The 17762-nt window shown below is 60.1% G+C and overlaps 1 protein-coding gene across 1 annotated transcript in view; it reads left to right on the forward strand.

The window, feature by feature from the left end:
- Positions 1-17304, forward strand: part of FAM20C (family with sequence similarity 20, member C) — a 233187-nt gene extending 215883 nt beyond the window's left edge. Inside the window, exons 4-10 of the mRNA XM_011956990.1 lie at positions 4323-4415; positions 6376-6491; positions 13102-13282; positions 13908-14017; positions 14259-14340; positions 15222-15281; positions 16263-17304. Of these exons, the coding sequence (XP_011812380.1) occupies positions 4323-4415; positions 6376-6491; positions 13102-13282; positions 13908-14017; positions 14259-14340; positions 15222-15281; positions 16263-16512 (892 nt within the window). The 3' untranslated portion in view covers positions 16513-17304. The remainder of the gene's footprint in view (positions 1-4322; positions 4416-6375; positions 6492-13101; positions 13283-13907; positions 14018-14258; positions 14341-15221; positions 15282-16262) is intronic.
- The last annotated feature ends 458 nt before the right edge of the window (positions 17305-17762 follow it).

Raw genomic sequence — 17762 nt, forward strand, 5'->3', positions numbered from 1 at the left:
GCTGACTGCAGCGGACCGTTTGGTCTGACTTTTAGTGGTTTAGAAAAATGAAATCCATTTGTCAGCACCTAAAAACCCGGGAGATTCCTCAAGGTCTAGACTCTTTCTCTTGAACCTCAGGATCCTGGCCAGCCTGGGCCTCGGCTCTGCAGGGCGACCCCGCGGGCAGTGCGTTCAGTTTGCCACCGCACCTGCCGTCGCCCTGCCCGGCAGGCCGACCCTCCTTTGCTGCTGGTGAGCACAGAGACGGCGACGACCGCAGACCCGCGGGGTCATGAAGCAAATGTGTCCCTTCAGGCACCAGCCCACCATCCGCATTTTATGTTTAAGTAGCTCCTGGAAACCCCATCTGGCCTCGCGCCTACTCGGAGCCCTGTCAAGGCAAATGTTACGTGGGATCGTGGAAAGTGGTCTGTTCCGTTTCTAGCAGCCCAGACTGGTTCTTAGAAAGGCCATGCGTGGTACAAATCCTTAACCCCCAGCAAGAAACGTTCAGGGAACGCGGAGCATTGTGGCCACAGCTGTCTGAGAACCGTGTGGGAGGAAGGGAGCCCCGGGCTGGTGTGTAATTGACAGTCTGTGACCCAGACATGGTCTCCCCCAAGGGACGTGGACGTCCCACTCAGGACCTGAGCCCTGTCCTGCTGTTCGTGCAGTGACGATGTCGGCCCGTGGCAGGGCTGGGATGCTCCAGGAGTCGGGCGGACCTTCACTGCGTATATGGAAGGAAGGACCCGGCCGGGGAAGCCAAGGGTTGGGAAGGTTACGGCGGCGTCTGGAGTCTGCATTGCTGGAGTGCTGGAGCCCGGAAGGAACGCCGTCAGCCCTGAGTGGGAGGTGTGGGCCGCAGGGCGTGCGAGCTGGGGATTCCCGCCAGCTCTGTTCCCAGCACCTGGAAAGGTCACCAGCCTTTGATTCTGGTAAATTCTTCCTGGGTGGGGAGCTGAGTTCCCTCCCTGGGCCTGGCCTGGGAGGACGCCCCGGGACGGCCTCTCCCTCCGGTGGAGGCGGGGGCCAGCCTTGGTGGAGGAAGCATGCTTCCCCTCAGACGTGATGTTGACAATCGGTCAACATTTCCACCATGACCACATCGGTCAAACGCTTGCGGGGACAGGCACCGCACAGGGCCCTGCGGTTCGGCCCCCCTTCCACTGGAGTGTTGGCCTGAGACACAGGAGCCCTGTGGTGTTTACGGAACGGTACGAACCTTTCGTAAGAAACCCCACCTGTGGCCTCGTGCCCCTTGGCCAGGGTGGAGGGACAGGGCGGTGCCCGCATTGCCCTTCTTGGCCTCTTACTGTGGGAGACGTTGACGGCAGAACCAAGGGGTCCTGGAGGCCGTGGGGGAGACTCGGAAACAGGGCGGGGGTGGGAGGTGCCAGGGTGCACACAGCCAACGGGGGCTGAGCCTGGCCTGGGACCCTGAGCCCAGCCTCTCCCCCATGGTGTGACTGTGGGTCCAGGGTGGGTGTGCCGGGGCCCCGCAGCCAGTGCAGGAGAGGCCTTTGAGCTGCTTACCTGAGAAGGGGCCACTGCGGCCTCCGTCGTGTGGGCCTGGGCTGCTCTGCGGGCCCGTCCGCATCTGGATCCCCGTGGTCCTGAAGACTCAGGGTGGCCCTGAGAAGGCTGGAGCTTGACCCCACTTTTCAGATGAGGAAACTGCAACAGACGGCGTTTGCGTCGCTATAGGGGACGGGGGAGGCACACGGGGTGTCGGGTCGCGGCAGTAGGTTGAAGAGCAGCCTGTGAATCTGAGTAAGACCCAAGTGAGAGTGCGCCTAGGGCTGACTGGACCCAAATCCGTGGGTGGGCGCGGGAGTGTCCTGCGGCACTTGGTGAGGAAACGCGCCCTGAGCCTGCGTCTGCTGGCCTTGTTTCCTGATTAAAAACTGGTGTCGTGCTCCCTGGGTGCTGGGCCGGCTGCCGCCCTGCTCACCCTCACAGACAGCCACAGGCCCGCCTGACACCCCCAGCCCGCGTCCTGCTGTGCTCTGGAACCTCTGCCCTGCTTCTCCGAGGGGCGGAGCAGGGCTGGGCGGTGGTCAGGGGCCCGGCTCCAGGCTTGGTCTCAGGTGTCCTGGCTCCCCCAGCCCCAGGCTCCCACCACGTGCAGAGCTGAGCCCCTGGCACTGGGACAGGAATGGGGAGTTCGTGGAGCCCAGGTGGCTCTTTCGACCCGGGCTGTTCACCTGGAGAGTGGACCCCCTGCCCCCGGCCTGGGCCCCCTCTCTCCCCAAGGCCGGGACAGTGCTTGCATGTGCTAATAAGCATGCTCGCTCTGCATGAATTAATGAATGAATGAACAAGTGAATGGATGGGACCCAGGAGCCCTGGGCTGAGCCACCGACGCTGGCCCCTAAGAAAGTCACCCACTCTCTGGCCTCCGTGTGCCCATCTGTAAGTGGGTGAGCGTGTGACCTCCAGGTCTCCCTCATCGCAGGAGAGCCCCATGGATTCCAGGCCTGGGTGACAGCAGCAAGGGAGTCCACTGAGCAGCAGCCAGGTCCCGTGGGGAGCCAGCACCCCCGAGAGCAGCTAACGGGGTCCCTGTTCCCCGCAGGGCATCTGCCTGCCCCTCGACTTAGGGACCCAGACCCAGGCCTCGTGCTGCTGGGAGGGCCCCTGACAACCCCAACGTCCACTGGGTCCTGGAGAAGCCAGGCTGGGAGTTGGGTGGACCTGGTGCTGGGCCATCCAGGCGTTCTTTACCCCACCCTGCTCCTTCACCCCACCCTGCTTTAGGGGCAGGCTCAAAGCAGCCTGTCCTGGGCCTGGGGCACCCAGGCAGCATTAAATCCCCACGGTCGGCATCCACCAGCCCCTCACTTTCCATGTAGAGAAACGGGGACAGTGAGGGGGCAGCTGCTGACCAGCGTCCACTGCGGGCGAGGTGGCTGGCGGCCGCTGGTGGCCCAGCTGGGGCTTTGCGTTGGATGTCACGGGTGGGCACGTGAAGTTCCAGCAGCGTTTGCCTCTGCTCACCGGGCTGGGGGGCTTGCAAGGGGCAGAGGCTCATCCTTGCTGCGGCATCTGGGAAGGTTTTGTGGAGTTTGCCTTTGAGCCGGGCCTTGAAAATGACTTGCACTTGAAGCTTCAACCAACAGACCTCAAAAGTACAGGGTGTGGGAACATGCTGTGCACACACAGAGTGAGTTCCACAGTGTAGAGCTGGAAACCGTGCGTCCAACAGCCTGTCTGCAGGCCTTGTCAGAGCCTTTATGACGCGTGTGTGGACGGGGAAGACCTGACGGGGCGGTCGGGAGGAACTACTGCCCAAACTCCAGCCTTCCCTGATCGATGACTTCTTGAGTGCTGAGAAGTTGAGGCCGGGCCGTCTGTAAGACACTCGTTAGGACATGCTAACAGCCGTCTGGAGATGTGAAGGGAAGGTCGTCCCAGGAGGGTGGAACAGCGTGCACAAAGACAGGAGTGTGGAGGGCCAGGAGACAAGCGTGGGAAGCAACTGACAGCCGTGACCCCAGCTCGAGAGACGGGAAGCAGCTCAGTGGGAACTGAGGCCGACCGGCGGGTCCTGCAGGCCGGGGTGCCCTGCTGGGCGGGAGGAGGGAGGCCTTGGAAAATGGGTCAGGTCACCTCTTCTAGGCTTCAGAAAGAGGACCCACGGGCAGCCCCCAGAAAGCCCCCAGCCTCCCTCACGTCCCTTCCAGGGAGCTGGCAGGCAGGGAGGCAGGTGTAGGGGGCAGCTGGTCCGACCTGACCCTGGCCTCCGGGCCCACACGTGGGGAGGTCTGTCTCGTTTGTTGAGGGGCCTCCTCTTGCACCAGGGCCTGCCCCCTCCCCATGTGTGGGCCCTTGCAGCCCATGCCCTGCCTGAATCTCTGGCTCCAGGCAAGAGCGGCTTCTCGGGAGAATCCGTTTGGCTGGTGGCGTGGACCTGGGTGAGCTGTAAATACTTAATAACCAGCTCCCCAGGCGGAAGAAGCCTGATCTGAGTTTGCCCGTTTCCGTGGTGTGAGAACTGCCCCCCGGGCTGATTTCGAGGTCACCAGCGTGGAGTTGGGAGTACGCGGGGTGTTGCTGCTAGAGGTGACTTTCGCCCTCAGCTGCAAGGGACAGAAACCCCTAATCCGGAAGGGACGAGACGCTGGTGCCTGTCGCTTCTGAAAGGAATGTATTTAACATAAGTTGTTATCATTTAATTTTTAATGGCGATTGTGTTTCTTGACAGCAACATCCTTGGAAAGAGAACGGTGGGCTGAACATTGAGCTCTGGAGGGCTGGACCCGGCACGTCCCGCCTCCTCCGGCACCTGGAGGCTTTCTCAGTGACAAACCGTTTCCGTTTCTGTCCTGTTTTCGCAGACAAACGAGGGAGCAGGAGACGCCCCCTGACTTTTTTTATTTCTCTGACTACGAGAGGCACAACGCGGAGATTGCAGCCTTCCACCTGGACAGGTGAGCCCTTCCCCCATCCGCGCTCCCGGGCGCTCAGACCCACCGGTGAGCCGGGCCGTCCTGTGCTGGACACAGCAGGACGACATCGTCACCTTGGTCACCATCGGGCAGCGCCGGTGCCTGCTCTCCCCCCACCCCGAGTGCTGCCCTGAGCAGGCCCTGTGCGTTCCCGTAGCCCACACAACACGCGGTAGGGAGACCCTTTCGTATCCCCCTCTTACAGACGAGAAACGGAGGCAGTGAGAGGCCATTTGCCCAGATCCCCATGCTCCTAACCGTCCCTCTCTCACGCAGGGTGAGGGTGCCTGCCCTCAGGGCACCTTAATCCGGGTGGGCCCCTCCGGCACCCCCACCGTTAGGGCAGACAGGAGGCACAGAAGCTGCTGTGCGGTCTGTAATAGAGGAAAAGGAACGAGGGAAGGAGGCAGGGAGGGAAGGGGGAGTATTTAGTCCCGCGAATCTTAACACGGAGTCACAGGTCATGGACGTCTCTGGGAGACCAAAGCAGGCTTCCCGAGGAGGAGGAAGCCATGTTCACAATGAGGGGGCCTGGGAGGCCCCGCGGTCGCCTGTCTCCGCTGCCCCAGCCCAGCAGAAAGTGAACCCGTCGTGAGGGTCAGCTTGGCCCTGCTGCTGGGGAAGTGGGGGGTCTGTGTTCAGTACCCTCCAGGGGCAATTCACGGGCCTGGCCCTGGGTCCAGAGGTGCCCCGTGGATTGAGGGACCTTGCCCTGGTGCAGTGGAGGGAGGAGGCGCCACCCTCGGTCCCCTAGAGCCTCCCTGTCTGCCCTGCAGGGCCCTGACACGTCCCAGCCTGGGGTGCAGCCCCAGGGCCAGCAGCACTGGCATTGGCCTGAGCCAGTTGGAATACAGAGTCCTGGGCTCCACCCAGACCTGGGGCCAGAATCTACATTTTCACAAGGTCCCGAGTGATGCAGGCGCACGTTGGAATTTAAAGGGCTTTTTTTTTTTTTTTTTTTGAGACAGAGTCTCGCTCTGTCGCCCAGGCTGGAGTGCAGTGGCCGGATCTCAGCTCACTGCAAGCTCCGCCTCCCGGGTTCACGCCATTCTCCTGCCTCAGCCTCCCGAGTAGCTGGGACTACAGGCGCCCGCCACCTCGCCCGGCTAGTTTTTTGTATTTTTTAGTTGAGACGGGGTTTCACCGTGTTAGCCAGGATGGTCTCGATCTCCTGACCTCATGATCCACCCGCCTCGGCCTCCCAAAGTGCTGGGATTACAGGCGTGAGCCGCCGCGCCCGGTCTAAAGGGCTTTTTTAAAGATCAAAGTCTTCTGTGGTGATGACAGAAATCGCCAGAAGCCCGATTTTCAGCCATTTCAACTATATCTAGAGCAGCCTGAACCCGTAAAAGGGCTTTTCTATGAAAAGAGAGACGGTGGCCACCAAGCCAGGGGGGGTCACTTGTTAGGAAACAGCCCCGCTGGGATCAACGTGTTCATAAAGCAGGACACAGAGCCTGGCGCCCAGGCGAGCCGTCTGACAGGTGGAGGGGGCAGGTGCTCCACACAGGCACGGTCAGGCCCTGGGTCGGCCCTGGCAGACGGCCCACGTTCCTCCGCACCTGGTCATCTCGCCTCGCAGGATAATCACCACGTCCTCCGTCAGGCAAGAAGAGCTCTCGCCCTGCGTTCTCCACTTAATTAAGCGAGTGGGAGCCTGCGGTGTGGTTCGGAGAGAGTTCCATTAAAAGTGGTGCCTTTAATTTAATTTTGTTTTAAATTTAGCCCTGGAATGAGGGCAGGCTTTAGCTATGTGGGCAGTTGGCGATGTGTGCCCATCAGCGAGGCGACGCCAGCCCCGGTCCCTCAGGGGCCTCTCCCACCCCCATCACCGCAGGGCCAGGCAGAGCCACCGGGCCTGGGGCTGGGTTTATTCGGAGGCAGGACAGAGGCCTGCTCAGCCGCACAGAGCGCAGAGCCTCCCATGCCCCCTTCTTGCCAGGATCCTGGACTTCCGCCGGGTTCCTCCCGTGGCCGGCAGGATGGTCAACATGACCAAGGAGATCCGGGACGTCACACGGGACAAGAAGCTCTGGAGGACCTTCTTCATCTCTCCAGGTAGCCTGGCACAGGGGGCCCACATTCATCTCTCCAGGTAGCCTGGCATGAGGGGCCCGCACCGAACCCACAGTGATGGGGCTTGAGTACCTCTAACTAAAAGAAACCACGTGCAGTGCCGTTCCCAACCCACCTCCCACGTAGGGTGCCCTGTGCCCCCTTCCACACCAGGTGCCAACCCACAGACAGCTTCAAGGTGGCACTGTCACCATTTTACCAATGTCCTACCGTGCACAGAGAGGCTGTTTCTTCCATTTGTTTGTTTATTTTAACTGGTGAAACGATTCACTTGCGGGAGGTCCTAGCCTCTCCAGGGAGCCTTCTTCAGGTGGCCCAGCCAGCAGACCTGCCTGGGACCTGCCCACCCAGATTTAAACACACCCAGCAGGACCCCGGTTGTATAGCAACAGGGTGGGTGGCCTCCCCGGCCTCGGTGAAGCGGCTGGACTGTGAGCGGGGCTAACCCCGGTCCCCAGTCCCTGGTGCCCTTGAGGGGATACAGGATGGCCTGAATGTTAGGTGGGAATAGATGTCTCTGTTGTTGCTGAGGTTTATAAAACCTTCAAGACTCTACGTGATAAGTACAGTGCACACATAAACACACTATTTTCTACTTAATTATCTCCCCAGGTTGCTTTAACCCTGACGTTTGGGCTGGGTGTGGTGGCTCATGCCTGTAATCTCAGCATTTGGGGAAGCCAAGAGGGGGAGGGTCACTTGATTTCAGGAATTTGAGAACAGACTGGGCAACATGGCCAGACCCCTGTCTACAGGAAATAAATAAATTAGCAGCCGTGGTGGTGCTTGTCTGTGGTCACAGCTACTCAGGAGGCTGAGGCAGGAGGACTGCTTGAGCCCAGGAGTGGAGGCTGTCGTGAGTGGGGTCGTGCCGGTGCCCTCCAGCCTGGGCAAGAGAGTGAGACCCTGTCTCAAAAAAAAAAAAAAAAGAAAAGAAAAGAAAAGAAACTGGCATTAGCGACTCCACCGAATTCTCAGTCCTCCCCTCCAAGCGCCTCCCTTGCGCCAGCGCCCTGCGGCACAGCCTGTTCCCATTTCTGCCGCGCACCTGCCGAGCTCTGGGACGCTCTTGCCTGTCCTGAACTCGGTCCCCTACGTTTCCATCTTGAAGGTCAAGAGTGGTCCCAGCGGTGGTGGGTGCTGCAGAATGAAGGCACCCAGTGGTCACCCCAGGATACCCCGCAGAGCGAGGACCCCACTGGGGAGGGCCCCCCGGATTGGAGGCTCTCGCCGTCGGGGGCCTCAGCCGCTCTCCTGGCCCGTCTGTTTCATTCTTGCAGATAAAATCCAATTAGGGCCCCTGATGAGCTGTGTCTTCGGATTTGCTGGCACATAAAACCTTGACCTGAAAGCTCATTTCCTACAGATGTTTCGGATCGATGTGCGGACTCTGCACTTTCTCTTAACTGCATTCATGAATTTGTCAGAACCAGGCCTCTGAATCCATGATTTAATTAAGTTTCGTTCTGTCAGCTGGGGCTCACCGAGATCCTCATTTGTTTTCTTCCTCTCAAAGCCCATTAATAAGAGAAAAATAGGACAGAAAGCTCCACAGAGGCAGGAAGAAGGGCTCCCTTCCCTGGCCCAGTGGTGCCTGGCCCCACACACCAGGAATCAGTGCAGAGGCGGAGCCTGAGTGTGGGCGTCTTTGAGGGCTCCCCGGTCCACTGTGCCTGAGCCAGGCACACCCCAGTGATGGGGAACGCATTGGTTCACAGATAATTTAGTCCCTGTTTGGATGGCTTGAGCTGTCCATCTTTTCTAAGGGGCTGAAACTCACCTCCCCACCCTGGGAGTCCAGGGTTTCCTAAGCACGACTGAGCTCCGGCCGCTGTCAGCTGATGGGTGGACCCTGACTGCACCATCCGGGCACCGCCTCCTGCCCCACCGTTCACAGGACTGACCGCCCTGCAACCCGCCGTGCACACCCTGGTGCCCACTGAGGCTGGGCTCCACCCCAGTGATGCCTGGATGTCTGACTGCTTCTTATCCACGTCGTTTCACAATTTTTATTGCAACTTTTACAGTGATGTATTTCAAAGGTTCCAAAGACTGACATTCTCTATCCTCAGGTGCCAGCACCCCGTGCAGCGATGGCGGGAGTTCCTCCAGCTTAGGTTCGATTCTCTGCATTGCAGACCAGGCTGTCAGTTCAGGACCGACTGAAAGAGACGGTCACAGGGTCACGCAGGGAGGGGTCAAAGACGCCCACTGATGCTGAGAACGTGCCCTGCCTGGCCCTGCTCCGAGCAGCATCTCCGGAACTCCTCACTTCATTGTAAAACCAGCCTGTGGGGGCAGGTCACTTCCTCCCCATTTTTAAGGTCTTACTGAGTGACTGGGCACAGAGGCTCACGCCTGTAATCCCAGCACTGGGAGGATCACTTGAGCCCAGGAGTTCAAGCTCAGCCTGGACAATAGAGCGAGACCCCATCTCTACAAAAAATGAAAAAATTAGCCAGGTCTGGTGGCGTGCACCTGCGAGTCCAGCAACTCAAGAGGCTGAGGCAGGAGGATGGCTTGAGCCCAGGAGGTTAAGGCTGCACCACTGCTCTGCAGCCTGGGTGACAGAGTGAGACCCCATCTCAAAAAAAAAGAAGACTGAGTTGATTATCAGTCCAAGCAGGTGTCTTAAGTCACTTCTACGTCCCACGTTGGCTGACGCTTGGAATCCCCAGGTCCTCAGCAGGCCAGGGATGGTGGTTGCCGGAGCACCCCGAGCTCTGCACTGCAAGCCGGCCATCGACCACCTTTGCTGCCATTGCTGGAATCCCTTCTCACGTCTCCCTGGAGCCACCACTTTGATTACGCGTTCTGGCAGCTTCCCTGGCCACTCCTGGTTTCCGGATATTAGTTGCGTTTTCCAGGGCAACACAAGTTTCTCCCCTGAGATCCCAAGATGTCCGCAGCCGCCGGAGGCCCCAACAGTTCTGTCTCCCTGCCCGGACAGATGAGTCCTTGAATCTCCCAGAGCAGCCAGGCCCAGCATTGCCGGACACCTCGGAACGCAGCCCCCGGGACCCCACTGCTGCCACTCCGGCCACTGTGCCCTGTCAGTGCGATTTCTTCCAGAAGCCTCTATGAGCACTTGGCTTTCTCTAAAGCAGCAGGGAGGGGCGCAGGAGCCAGCCTGGATTCCTCTTCTAGAGAACAAAATCTGTTCCGATTCGTTTGCTCCACTTTGCTTTGCGTACATCTCCCGACCGCGGATACCAGGTGACCTCAGAGGCTCTGCAGGAGCCCAGGGCACGTCAGAGGGCTGAGCCCACTGCAGACACCCCCTCGGCCTCTCGTGGCCTGAATGACCCTCCCGTGGGGTCAGTCAGAAAAGGGAAAAACCCATCAGCCAGGTCAAAGTGAGGGAACGAGAGGCAGCCCGGACCAGTGCTTGGGGAAGGTGGGCTCTGGGAGGGGGAAGCAGGAGGGTGAGCCCTAAGCAGCCCCCTGCCCCGCATAGGGATTGTGGAGCTCAGGTTCAGAGAGGGCAGTTAGGATCCCAGCACCGCACAGCTGTGTAAGGGCCAGGCCGCAGTCACAGCCTCCCTTTTCTAAGCCCCAAACGCTCACGGAACTCACGCCCCCACTTCTCGTGTAAGTTACCATCTGCACGCTGCACACATCCCAGAGGTGCACAGGTCGTCCACGCACAGCTTTGCGTTTCTGCAAGGTGAGCGCCCCCAGGCCCAGGCCCAGGTGCCCCGCAGCTCCAGAAGCCACTCAGCCCGACACAGCCTGGACAGAAGGGTTTGCCATCATTCGCTTCGCCTTTTTTCCTGCCACGGCGGCCTGGGCTTGGCAGAGTGGTCATCAGGACCCTCTCCGGTGCTGTGTTCAGCTTAAACGCACGTGGAAGGTGGCAGGTTTCCAGCTATGGACCCACTTCTCGCAGCAGGAGCCGCTGCCCTAAATAACAGTGTCCGCTGGGCCCACAGCTGTCCAGGGTGGCAGGTGGCAGACGTCCGCCTTGCAAAACTCCACCTGCCGGGTCAGCCCCCTGACACAGTCAGAGAAAGGAATGGTCAGAGATGCTCCAGCCGCAGGGTGAAGGGGCCATCCTGGTCCTTGTCAGGAGCCACACTCTTGCCCGGCTGTGCCCTCCAGGAGGCCAACTGTGACGCCATTTTCAGGCGACTGGAGGAGGCAGGATCTCTCCCGGGTGTGTCTGGGACCCTGGCTTCCTCCTTGCTGTTTGTGTCTTTTATTATTACTAAAATGGAGAAGGACTCCCACTCCTTCCTCCCAGAAAGCCCAGCCCTCCAAGCGCAGGGCAGCCTGCGTTACCTTGACAGCTGCCTTCCCGCGGCTTCCTTGTGTGATTCCCAGCCCGGGATGCAGGCATTGCTGGGACCCCTGCTTCCTGGGCGAGGGGCTGGGCACAGAGCAGGGAGGCACTCGCCCGAGGTCACACAGCTCAGGCCCTTCTAACTCCACCCAGGAGGCCCCTTTAATACCCGACTTGGATCTGCAAAGAGGGATGGCCAGGGGCCCGAGAAATGCCTTTCTCTTTTAACCCGATACCATGTGAAAGCGGCTTAGCCGAGGACGGCCAACGAATTTTAAGCCTCCAGCCAACGAGTGCTCAGATGAAGATTTTGCTCCTGAAATGGAGCTCCTGCCTCAGGGGGGCTGCCTCGTCCGACCGTGGGCTGCTGATTAATCTGTATCAACACGCGACAGGATTGCAGCTGGTCTTTCTTTGATCGTTCTTACAGTAATTACCCAGTGTTGGCACTGGGGAGAGGGGGCACGGGAAGGAGGGGTCGGGCAGGTGATCAGGGCATTGGGGCCAGACCAGCCGGGACCTGCCGGGTGCGTGGGGTGTGGTGGGAGTCACCCCATTTCCTCTCAGAACCTCAACTTATTCAGCTAAGAAAGGGTAACCCATACCGGCCGCCCTCCTGTTCACTCCGCTGGGAAGTGCCCTGCCGAACCTGTCTTCAGATCCCACGGGGAGGCTGCCCTATAGCCTGGAGGCTCCAGGAACACCCCGAGAGACCCTTGGAATCATTCAGCCCGGCTGCATGGCTCAAGGAGGGACCCCTTTGTCTGAGACGTCAGCCGTGTGCTCAAACAGCAGAAATGCTGGGCCTGGGGGTGCTGTGAGTGAGGTTCGCGGCTCTGGCCCCGACAAAACCACGTCCTCACCAGTTCTACAGCCCCAGACTTTCCAGAGTTTCTCCACAAACAAATAAAGCATGAAAAACTATTCAGTCAGCAAATAAAGTCAGGAATAGCGCCCTCAGCCGGGCCTCCAGCATCAGAGCAGTGAACCCCCCACTGCTAGCGGGCCTGGACAGCTCTTGCATGTCTCTCATTATGTTTTATTTATTAAGATATAATTCGTGTACCACAAAATTTACCACTTAAAAGCGTACAGTTCCATGGCTTTTAGTATATTCACAGTGGTGTGCCACCATCACCGCTGTCTGAATCCAGAACATCTTCCCGACCCCAAAAAGGAACTCCGTTCCTGTGAACAGACCGTCTCCGTTCTTTGCCCCGCAGCCCTCGGCGGCCAGTCCCTCCCCCAGTCTGACTGGATTTGCCTATTCCGGGCGTTTTGTATCAAGAGGGTCGTTGGACGTGTGGCCTCCTCTGTCTGGCCTCCTTCGTGCAGCACAGAGTCCTCAGGTTTAGTGAGGGCTTCATTCCTTCTCTCATTTCATTTCGTTTCGTTTCATCGTGCAGAGGGACCACGTTCACCAGGCCTGTCCACTCCGCTCTTGATGGACATTTGGGTGGATTCTCTCTTTTTCGGCTGTGGTGGGCAGTGCTGCTGTGAGCATTCGTGTCCGAGTTTTTGTGTGGAAATGTGTTTTCTTCTCTTAGGGGTTTACGTGGGCAGGGAGTTCCTGAGTCACACAGGGACGCTGTGTTGAATCAGTCAGGGGCTGCAGACCATTTCCGCCGTGGCTGCACTGTTTGCGTCCCCCCTGCCAGCAGCGCACAGAGGCGGCAGTTCCCCGTCCCAGCCAGCAGCTGCTGTCCTCTGCTCTTTTGATGGAAGCCATCCCAGCAGACAGGAGGTGGTGCCTCACTGTGGTTTTGATTTGCATCTCCCTGGTGACTCACGATGGCGCCCGTCTCTTCTTATGCTTGTCGGCCATCGGCGTCGTCTTTGGAGAATCATCTGTTCAAGCCCTCTGCCCGTTTATTAGTTGGCGTTTTGTCTTTTTGTGATTGAGTGATGAGAGTCCTTCATACCCCCTCAGTGCTAGATCCTCAAATGTGTGGTTTGCAAACATTCTCTCCCATTCCGGGGATTGCATCTTCACTTCCTTGACAATACGAATGCATTTTTAAGCAACTAAACGTCTGCCCTAGGATTTCCATAGATCAGCCCCTGATGTTCAAGGGGTCAGGCCGGGTTCTGCCTCTGGGGAGCTGTGTGGCCTCGGGAAGTCAGCTCTGTGGGTTCACTTTTCCATACCGTGGGGCGGAGGTGTTTGCTGGGATTGATGGGGGAGCTGTGGGTGAGTCCCGCCCGTGAGAAGCACCAGGCAGAGCCCGGCCCGGCCTTGGGGGCTGTGAGACCACAGGTGAGGACGTGGTCCCGTGTGGCCCGGGTAACCTGCAGCCTGTCCCTCCCCAGCCAACAACATCTGCTTCTACGGCGAGTGCTCCTACTACTGCTCCACCGAGCACGCCCTGTGCGGGAAGCCGGACCAGATCGAGGGCTCGCTGGCAGCCTTCCTGCCCGACCTGTCCCTGGCCAAGAGGAAGACCTGGCGGAACCCTTGGCGGCGCTCCTACCACAAGCGCAAGAAGGCCGAGTGAGTGCGGGGCCGGGGGACTGGCTCCCGGCCACCCGGCAGCGGAGGGAGCTGGGCCTGGGTGGGTGTGGGATGGTCGGCGGCCACAGGGCTGGCAGAGATGGGTGCAGAGCCTGCTGTGCGATGCTGGCCTGTGTGAGACTACCGCTTCCTGACAAGACAGTGACAAAGGGCTTCCTTACTCCAGTAATTCCATGCACTTCCCTGACCCGGGCCAACCTGCCCACCAGGTCCCTCAAACCAGGGGCCTCTCAGCGTTTGAGCTCTGCTCTCCCTACTGCCCCTCTCCTCCCTCCTGTGGGAGAAACGGCCCCTGTTCTTTCCGCCCCGTGTTGTCCTCGTGAGTGTGGTGTCCAGGTCCTGTTTCCCCACAGGGACCCTGCAAAAAACACGGGGCCCAGAGCTGAAGGCAGCTCCAGGTGGGGTCACCCCAGGGCAGGGCAGAGCGACCCCGTCCCCTCCCACACCCACGCTCCCGCTGATGCAGCCTCAGCACTGCGGCCAAGGCAGGTCCATCTGCAGACGCCAGGGTCCCTGCCGCAATGTTTCTCCTGTGCTCCTCGTGGTGCACCGGGCTCCCCGTCTGCACAGCAGAGCCCGGCCGTCTCACGCTGGCTCCCTGCAGGTGGGAGGTGGACCCTGACTACTGCGAGGAGGTGAAGCAGACACCGCCCTACGACAGCAGCCACCGCATCCTGGACGTCATGGACATGACAATCTTCGACTTCCTCATGGGTACGTCCCGCAGGGGAATGGGGTCCCCATGTCACCCGCCCTGCATGGAGCGGATGCACCCAGGGCTCTGCAGGGCACAGTTCGTGGCGTGGCCCAGCTGTGGTCCCGTGGCCTGGGGAGGGGCCAGATTGCTTAGAGGTCATGCTGGGAGGAGGAGATGCCACTCTGCAGAACACAGAGGCCTCTGAGCTGTGCAGCCCGGCTTCCCACAGGCTGTGATGGTTTCTGCTTCCTTCCACAGGAAACATGGACCGTCACCACTACGAGACGTTTGAGAAGTTTGGGAATGAAACATTCATCATCCACTTAGACAATGGAAGAGGGTGAGCCTGTCCTTGCCCTGCACACCCGGGGAAGGGTCGGCCGCCTCCTGGCCCAGCTACCTGCAGCCCAGCCGAGACCCCGGAAACTGGGGGAACAGACCCTCCAGTGGAGGGATGGGAATGCCACAAAGGCCCATCTTGGAGCCAGATGCAGGGGGTAGCCCCAGGCCCCAACCAGGACGGAGGGCTGCCCCAGGAGCGGGACCTCCGAGGCACAGGAACGCTGCAAACCAAGTCCTAGCAGACCTGGTGTTACCTGGGAAACAGGCTGGGAGAGGCTGCTGGTAGGAAGAACAGGACCGTGCAGAATAGACGGGCCTCTGCCCGCATGCGGGACCCGGAGCCAGCCTACCGGGGATAGACGGCCTCTGCGTCCCACCTGCGATTGCTGCTGGCCTGCCACGGGTGGTCTTGGGCGGCACGATGAGACCCTGGTGACCAGGGAGGGTGACCCCTGATAAACAAAGCACGAGGCGAGTACTTTGGGCAGGAGGACGTCTATTCCCAGGCTCGGAGGCCTCAGAGAGATGGGCGTTGGGCCCCAATAGCTTGTGTGTGTGGCTGTAAAGACGGCTCCATGGCTAAGCTGTGGGCTGACGCTCCCTAGAGCCATCTCAACTCTGCTGCCTGGGGCCCTTCCCCAGGCCAGAGGCCAGTACCCCACATACAGGGCTGGGGACAGGCGGGGGTGGACCCACTGCCTGGGGTGCTGGAGACGGGCGGGGTGGACCCACTTCCTGGGGTGCTGGAGAAGGCGGGGTGGACCCACTGCCTGGGGTGTGGGGGACGGCCAGGGTGGACCCCTGTCCCAGCTCCCAGCCCAGCAGCCTGTTAGGAGCCTTGTACAGAGGCCCTTGACAATTCTGCTTTTCTTCTGGAAGGTTTGGGAAGTATTCGCACGATGAACTGTCCATCCTGGTGCCACTACAGCAATGCTGCAGGTACAGCCCCTGCCGGAGCCTTCTCCAGCTCCACCCTCCTCCCCTGTACGCAGGAGACAGAGGAAGCCACAGCCTTCCCCACCCAACCCCGGCCATCACACTGGGAGAGGAAAGGCCTTGAATTCAACCACAGCCACGAATTCAACCCACACCCTCACTCTGCTGCTTGGAGGCGCAGACCTCACCTGCCCACCACCACAGGCCCATCCAGCACGTGCCCTCTCAGGCCTCCACTCTGTGTCCATCCTGCCACCGCAGTTACAGAGAGAACTCGAGGCCAGGGCAGACTCTGACTGAGACACAGAGACCCTGCTCCCCTGTGTGGCTGCCGGACTCTGCCATTGCCACTGCCACCTTCTACCGGGGTTCAGACCCCCTGTCCCCCCTTTCATGGCTGGGGACGCAGGCCTACAGGGCAAACGCTTTGTACTTCTCTAACGAGGCATCAAAGCACCCGTGTTGGGCAAATGTGCCAAGTTGGGGTCAGTCTCCTGGGTGAGCAGGCCGTCCTCCTCACTCTCCATCCTCCTGCTGGACCCCTCTGGGAAGTATGCTGGCCACCACCCCCTGCCAGGGCACCCTCATCCCTCGTGCAGATGAGAGGCCGCAGATCGCCCTGGAGCAGATCACACAGTCCAGTGACTGACGAGGCGTCAGATCGCAGGCCCCTCTCTCGCGGTCTCTCTCATCTCTGCTGTCTCTGTCTCTGTCTGTCTATCTCTGTCTCAGTCTGCCTGTCTCTGTGTCTCTTTCTGTCTGTCTCTCTGTCTCTGTCTCTCTCCCTTTCTCCTCTCTCTCTGCTTTCTCTCTCTGTGTCTCTCTTTCTCTGTGTATGTCTCTTTCTCTCCGTCTCTGTCCCCCTCTTTCTCGCTCTGTCTCTTCCCACCCACTCTCTTGATCTCCCTCTCACTACCTCTCGCTGTCCCATGGCCAGGCCTCTCCCCTGTCCCGTGCCAGGCCTGACGCCTCTCTCCTCCCCAGGATCCGGAAGTCCACCTACCTGCGTCTGCAGCTCCTGGCCAAGGAGGAGTACAAGCTGAGCCTGCTGATGGCTGAGTCCCTGCGGGGGGACCAGGTGGCACCTGTGCTGTACCAGCCGCACCTGGAGGCCCTGGACCGGCGGCTCCGTGTCGTGCTGCAGGCCGTCCGGGACTGCGTGGAGAGGGATGGGCTCCGCAGCGTGGTGGAGGACGACCTGGACACTGAGCACAGAGCCGCCTCGGCGAGGTAGTGTCCACCGGCCGCCGCGCTGCCCGGGACGGAGCCAGAGGGGCCGGGCCTCCCAAAAAGCGCACGTGCCCGCGCCCGTCGTGAATTCAGTGAATTCAGAGGCAGGACGGGATCAGCGGAGTCGGGAGCTGCTGCCTCGGGAGGCCAGGCTCGCCAGGTCTAATAGGACACATTTTGCCTGTTCGACCAGAAAAGGTTGGGAAGGAAGCGCTGTCTGTGCTCACGGACAGAGGCGGCCGGCGCCCGAGGCATTCCATCCTTTCTGTAGGGAAAGGAGCCTTTATTTACCATTTTGTATTTATATATGATGAATAAGTATACAGACAGAAACGTGAACACAGACTCCGATCACCTACCAAACCAAACACGAGGGCCGCCCTCGCCGGTTCTGGGGGGCCCCTCAAGGCCACGTTCAACCCTCAAGTGCTCTCACACTCGGGACCTATTTCAAGTCAAAACTCTTTCTCCTTCCGGGGGCCTCGGCTCCTGGAAGGCTGGAGGGTCTAGTCTGAGGATGGGAGGAGGCTCTCGCTGGACGTCTGGCCTGTGCGCTGGTGGACGGATGCCCACGTGGTTTTGGAGGACCTGATGACCAGGCGTCCTGCAAGTCTGCCCGCTGACCCACAGTGCCCGTCTCGCACTTGGCTGCGGACGGTTGGTGCAAGTGTGTCCTGCGGGGCTGGCTGTGCGCAGCTGTGGGTTGACCTTTGCAGAGTTTTGTGGAATCATTTGCAATGTGATAAAAGTGCAATAAAGGTACAGATGTGTGTCGGCCTCACGGGGCGGGTCCCTCACACCCTGGTGCGTGGCTGCCTGTCCACCCCCTCTCCAAAAAGCCAGTCCTGGAACCAGGCACGGCCGAGAGTCGGCATTCAAGGTGGCCTGGACCCGAGGCCTGCTGGAGCCAGAGGGGGCTGCCTGCCAAGCCCTGGTGCAAACAGGCCAGGTGAGGCCCCGCCTCCAAGGCAGGTTGGTGGGTCCTGGACTGCTCTCAGAGGATGGGGCCGCCACCCAAAGCTGCGGCAGCTCCGAGGGCGCCCCCTGTCGATAGCCCTGGCAAGGTGCAGCTCCTGGTGTTCCAGCAGGACTGGGCAGCCATGGCTGGACACAGCGGGGCAGCCGCTTCAGGGCTGTGGCGAGCGAGGGGTGATGTGAAGGGTGCCAGCTCCTTCCCACTGCAGGCCTCTGGCCTGGGAGCCCCTGGGAAGCCCCTGGGGAGACTCTGGGCTCCTTCCAACAAGCCCCAGGAAG

Source organism: Colobus angolensis, unplaced genomic scaffold, assembly GCF_000951035.1.
Source record: "Colobus angolensis palliatus isolate OR3802 unplaced genomic scaffold, Cang.pa_1.0 Scaffold43, whole genome shotgun sequence".
NCBI classification, from domain to species: Eukaryota; Metazoa; Chordata; class Mammalia; order Primates; family Cercopithecidae; genus Colobus; species Colobus angolensis.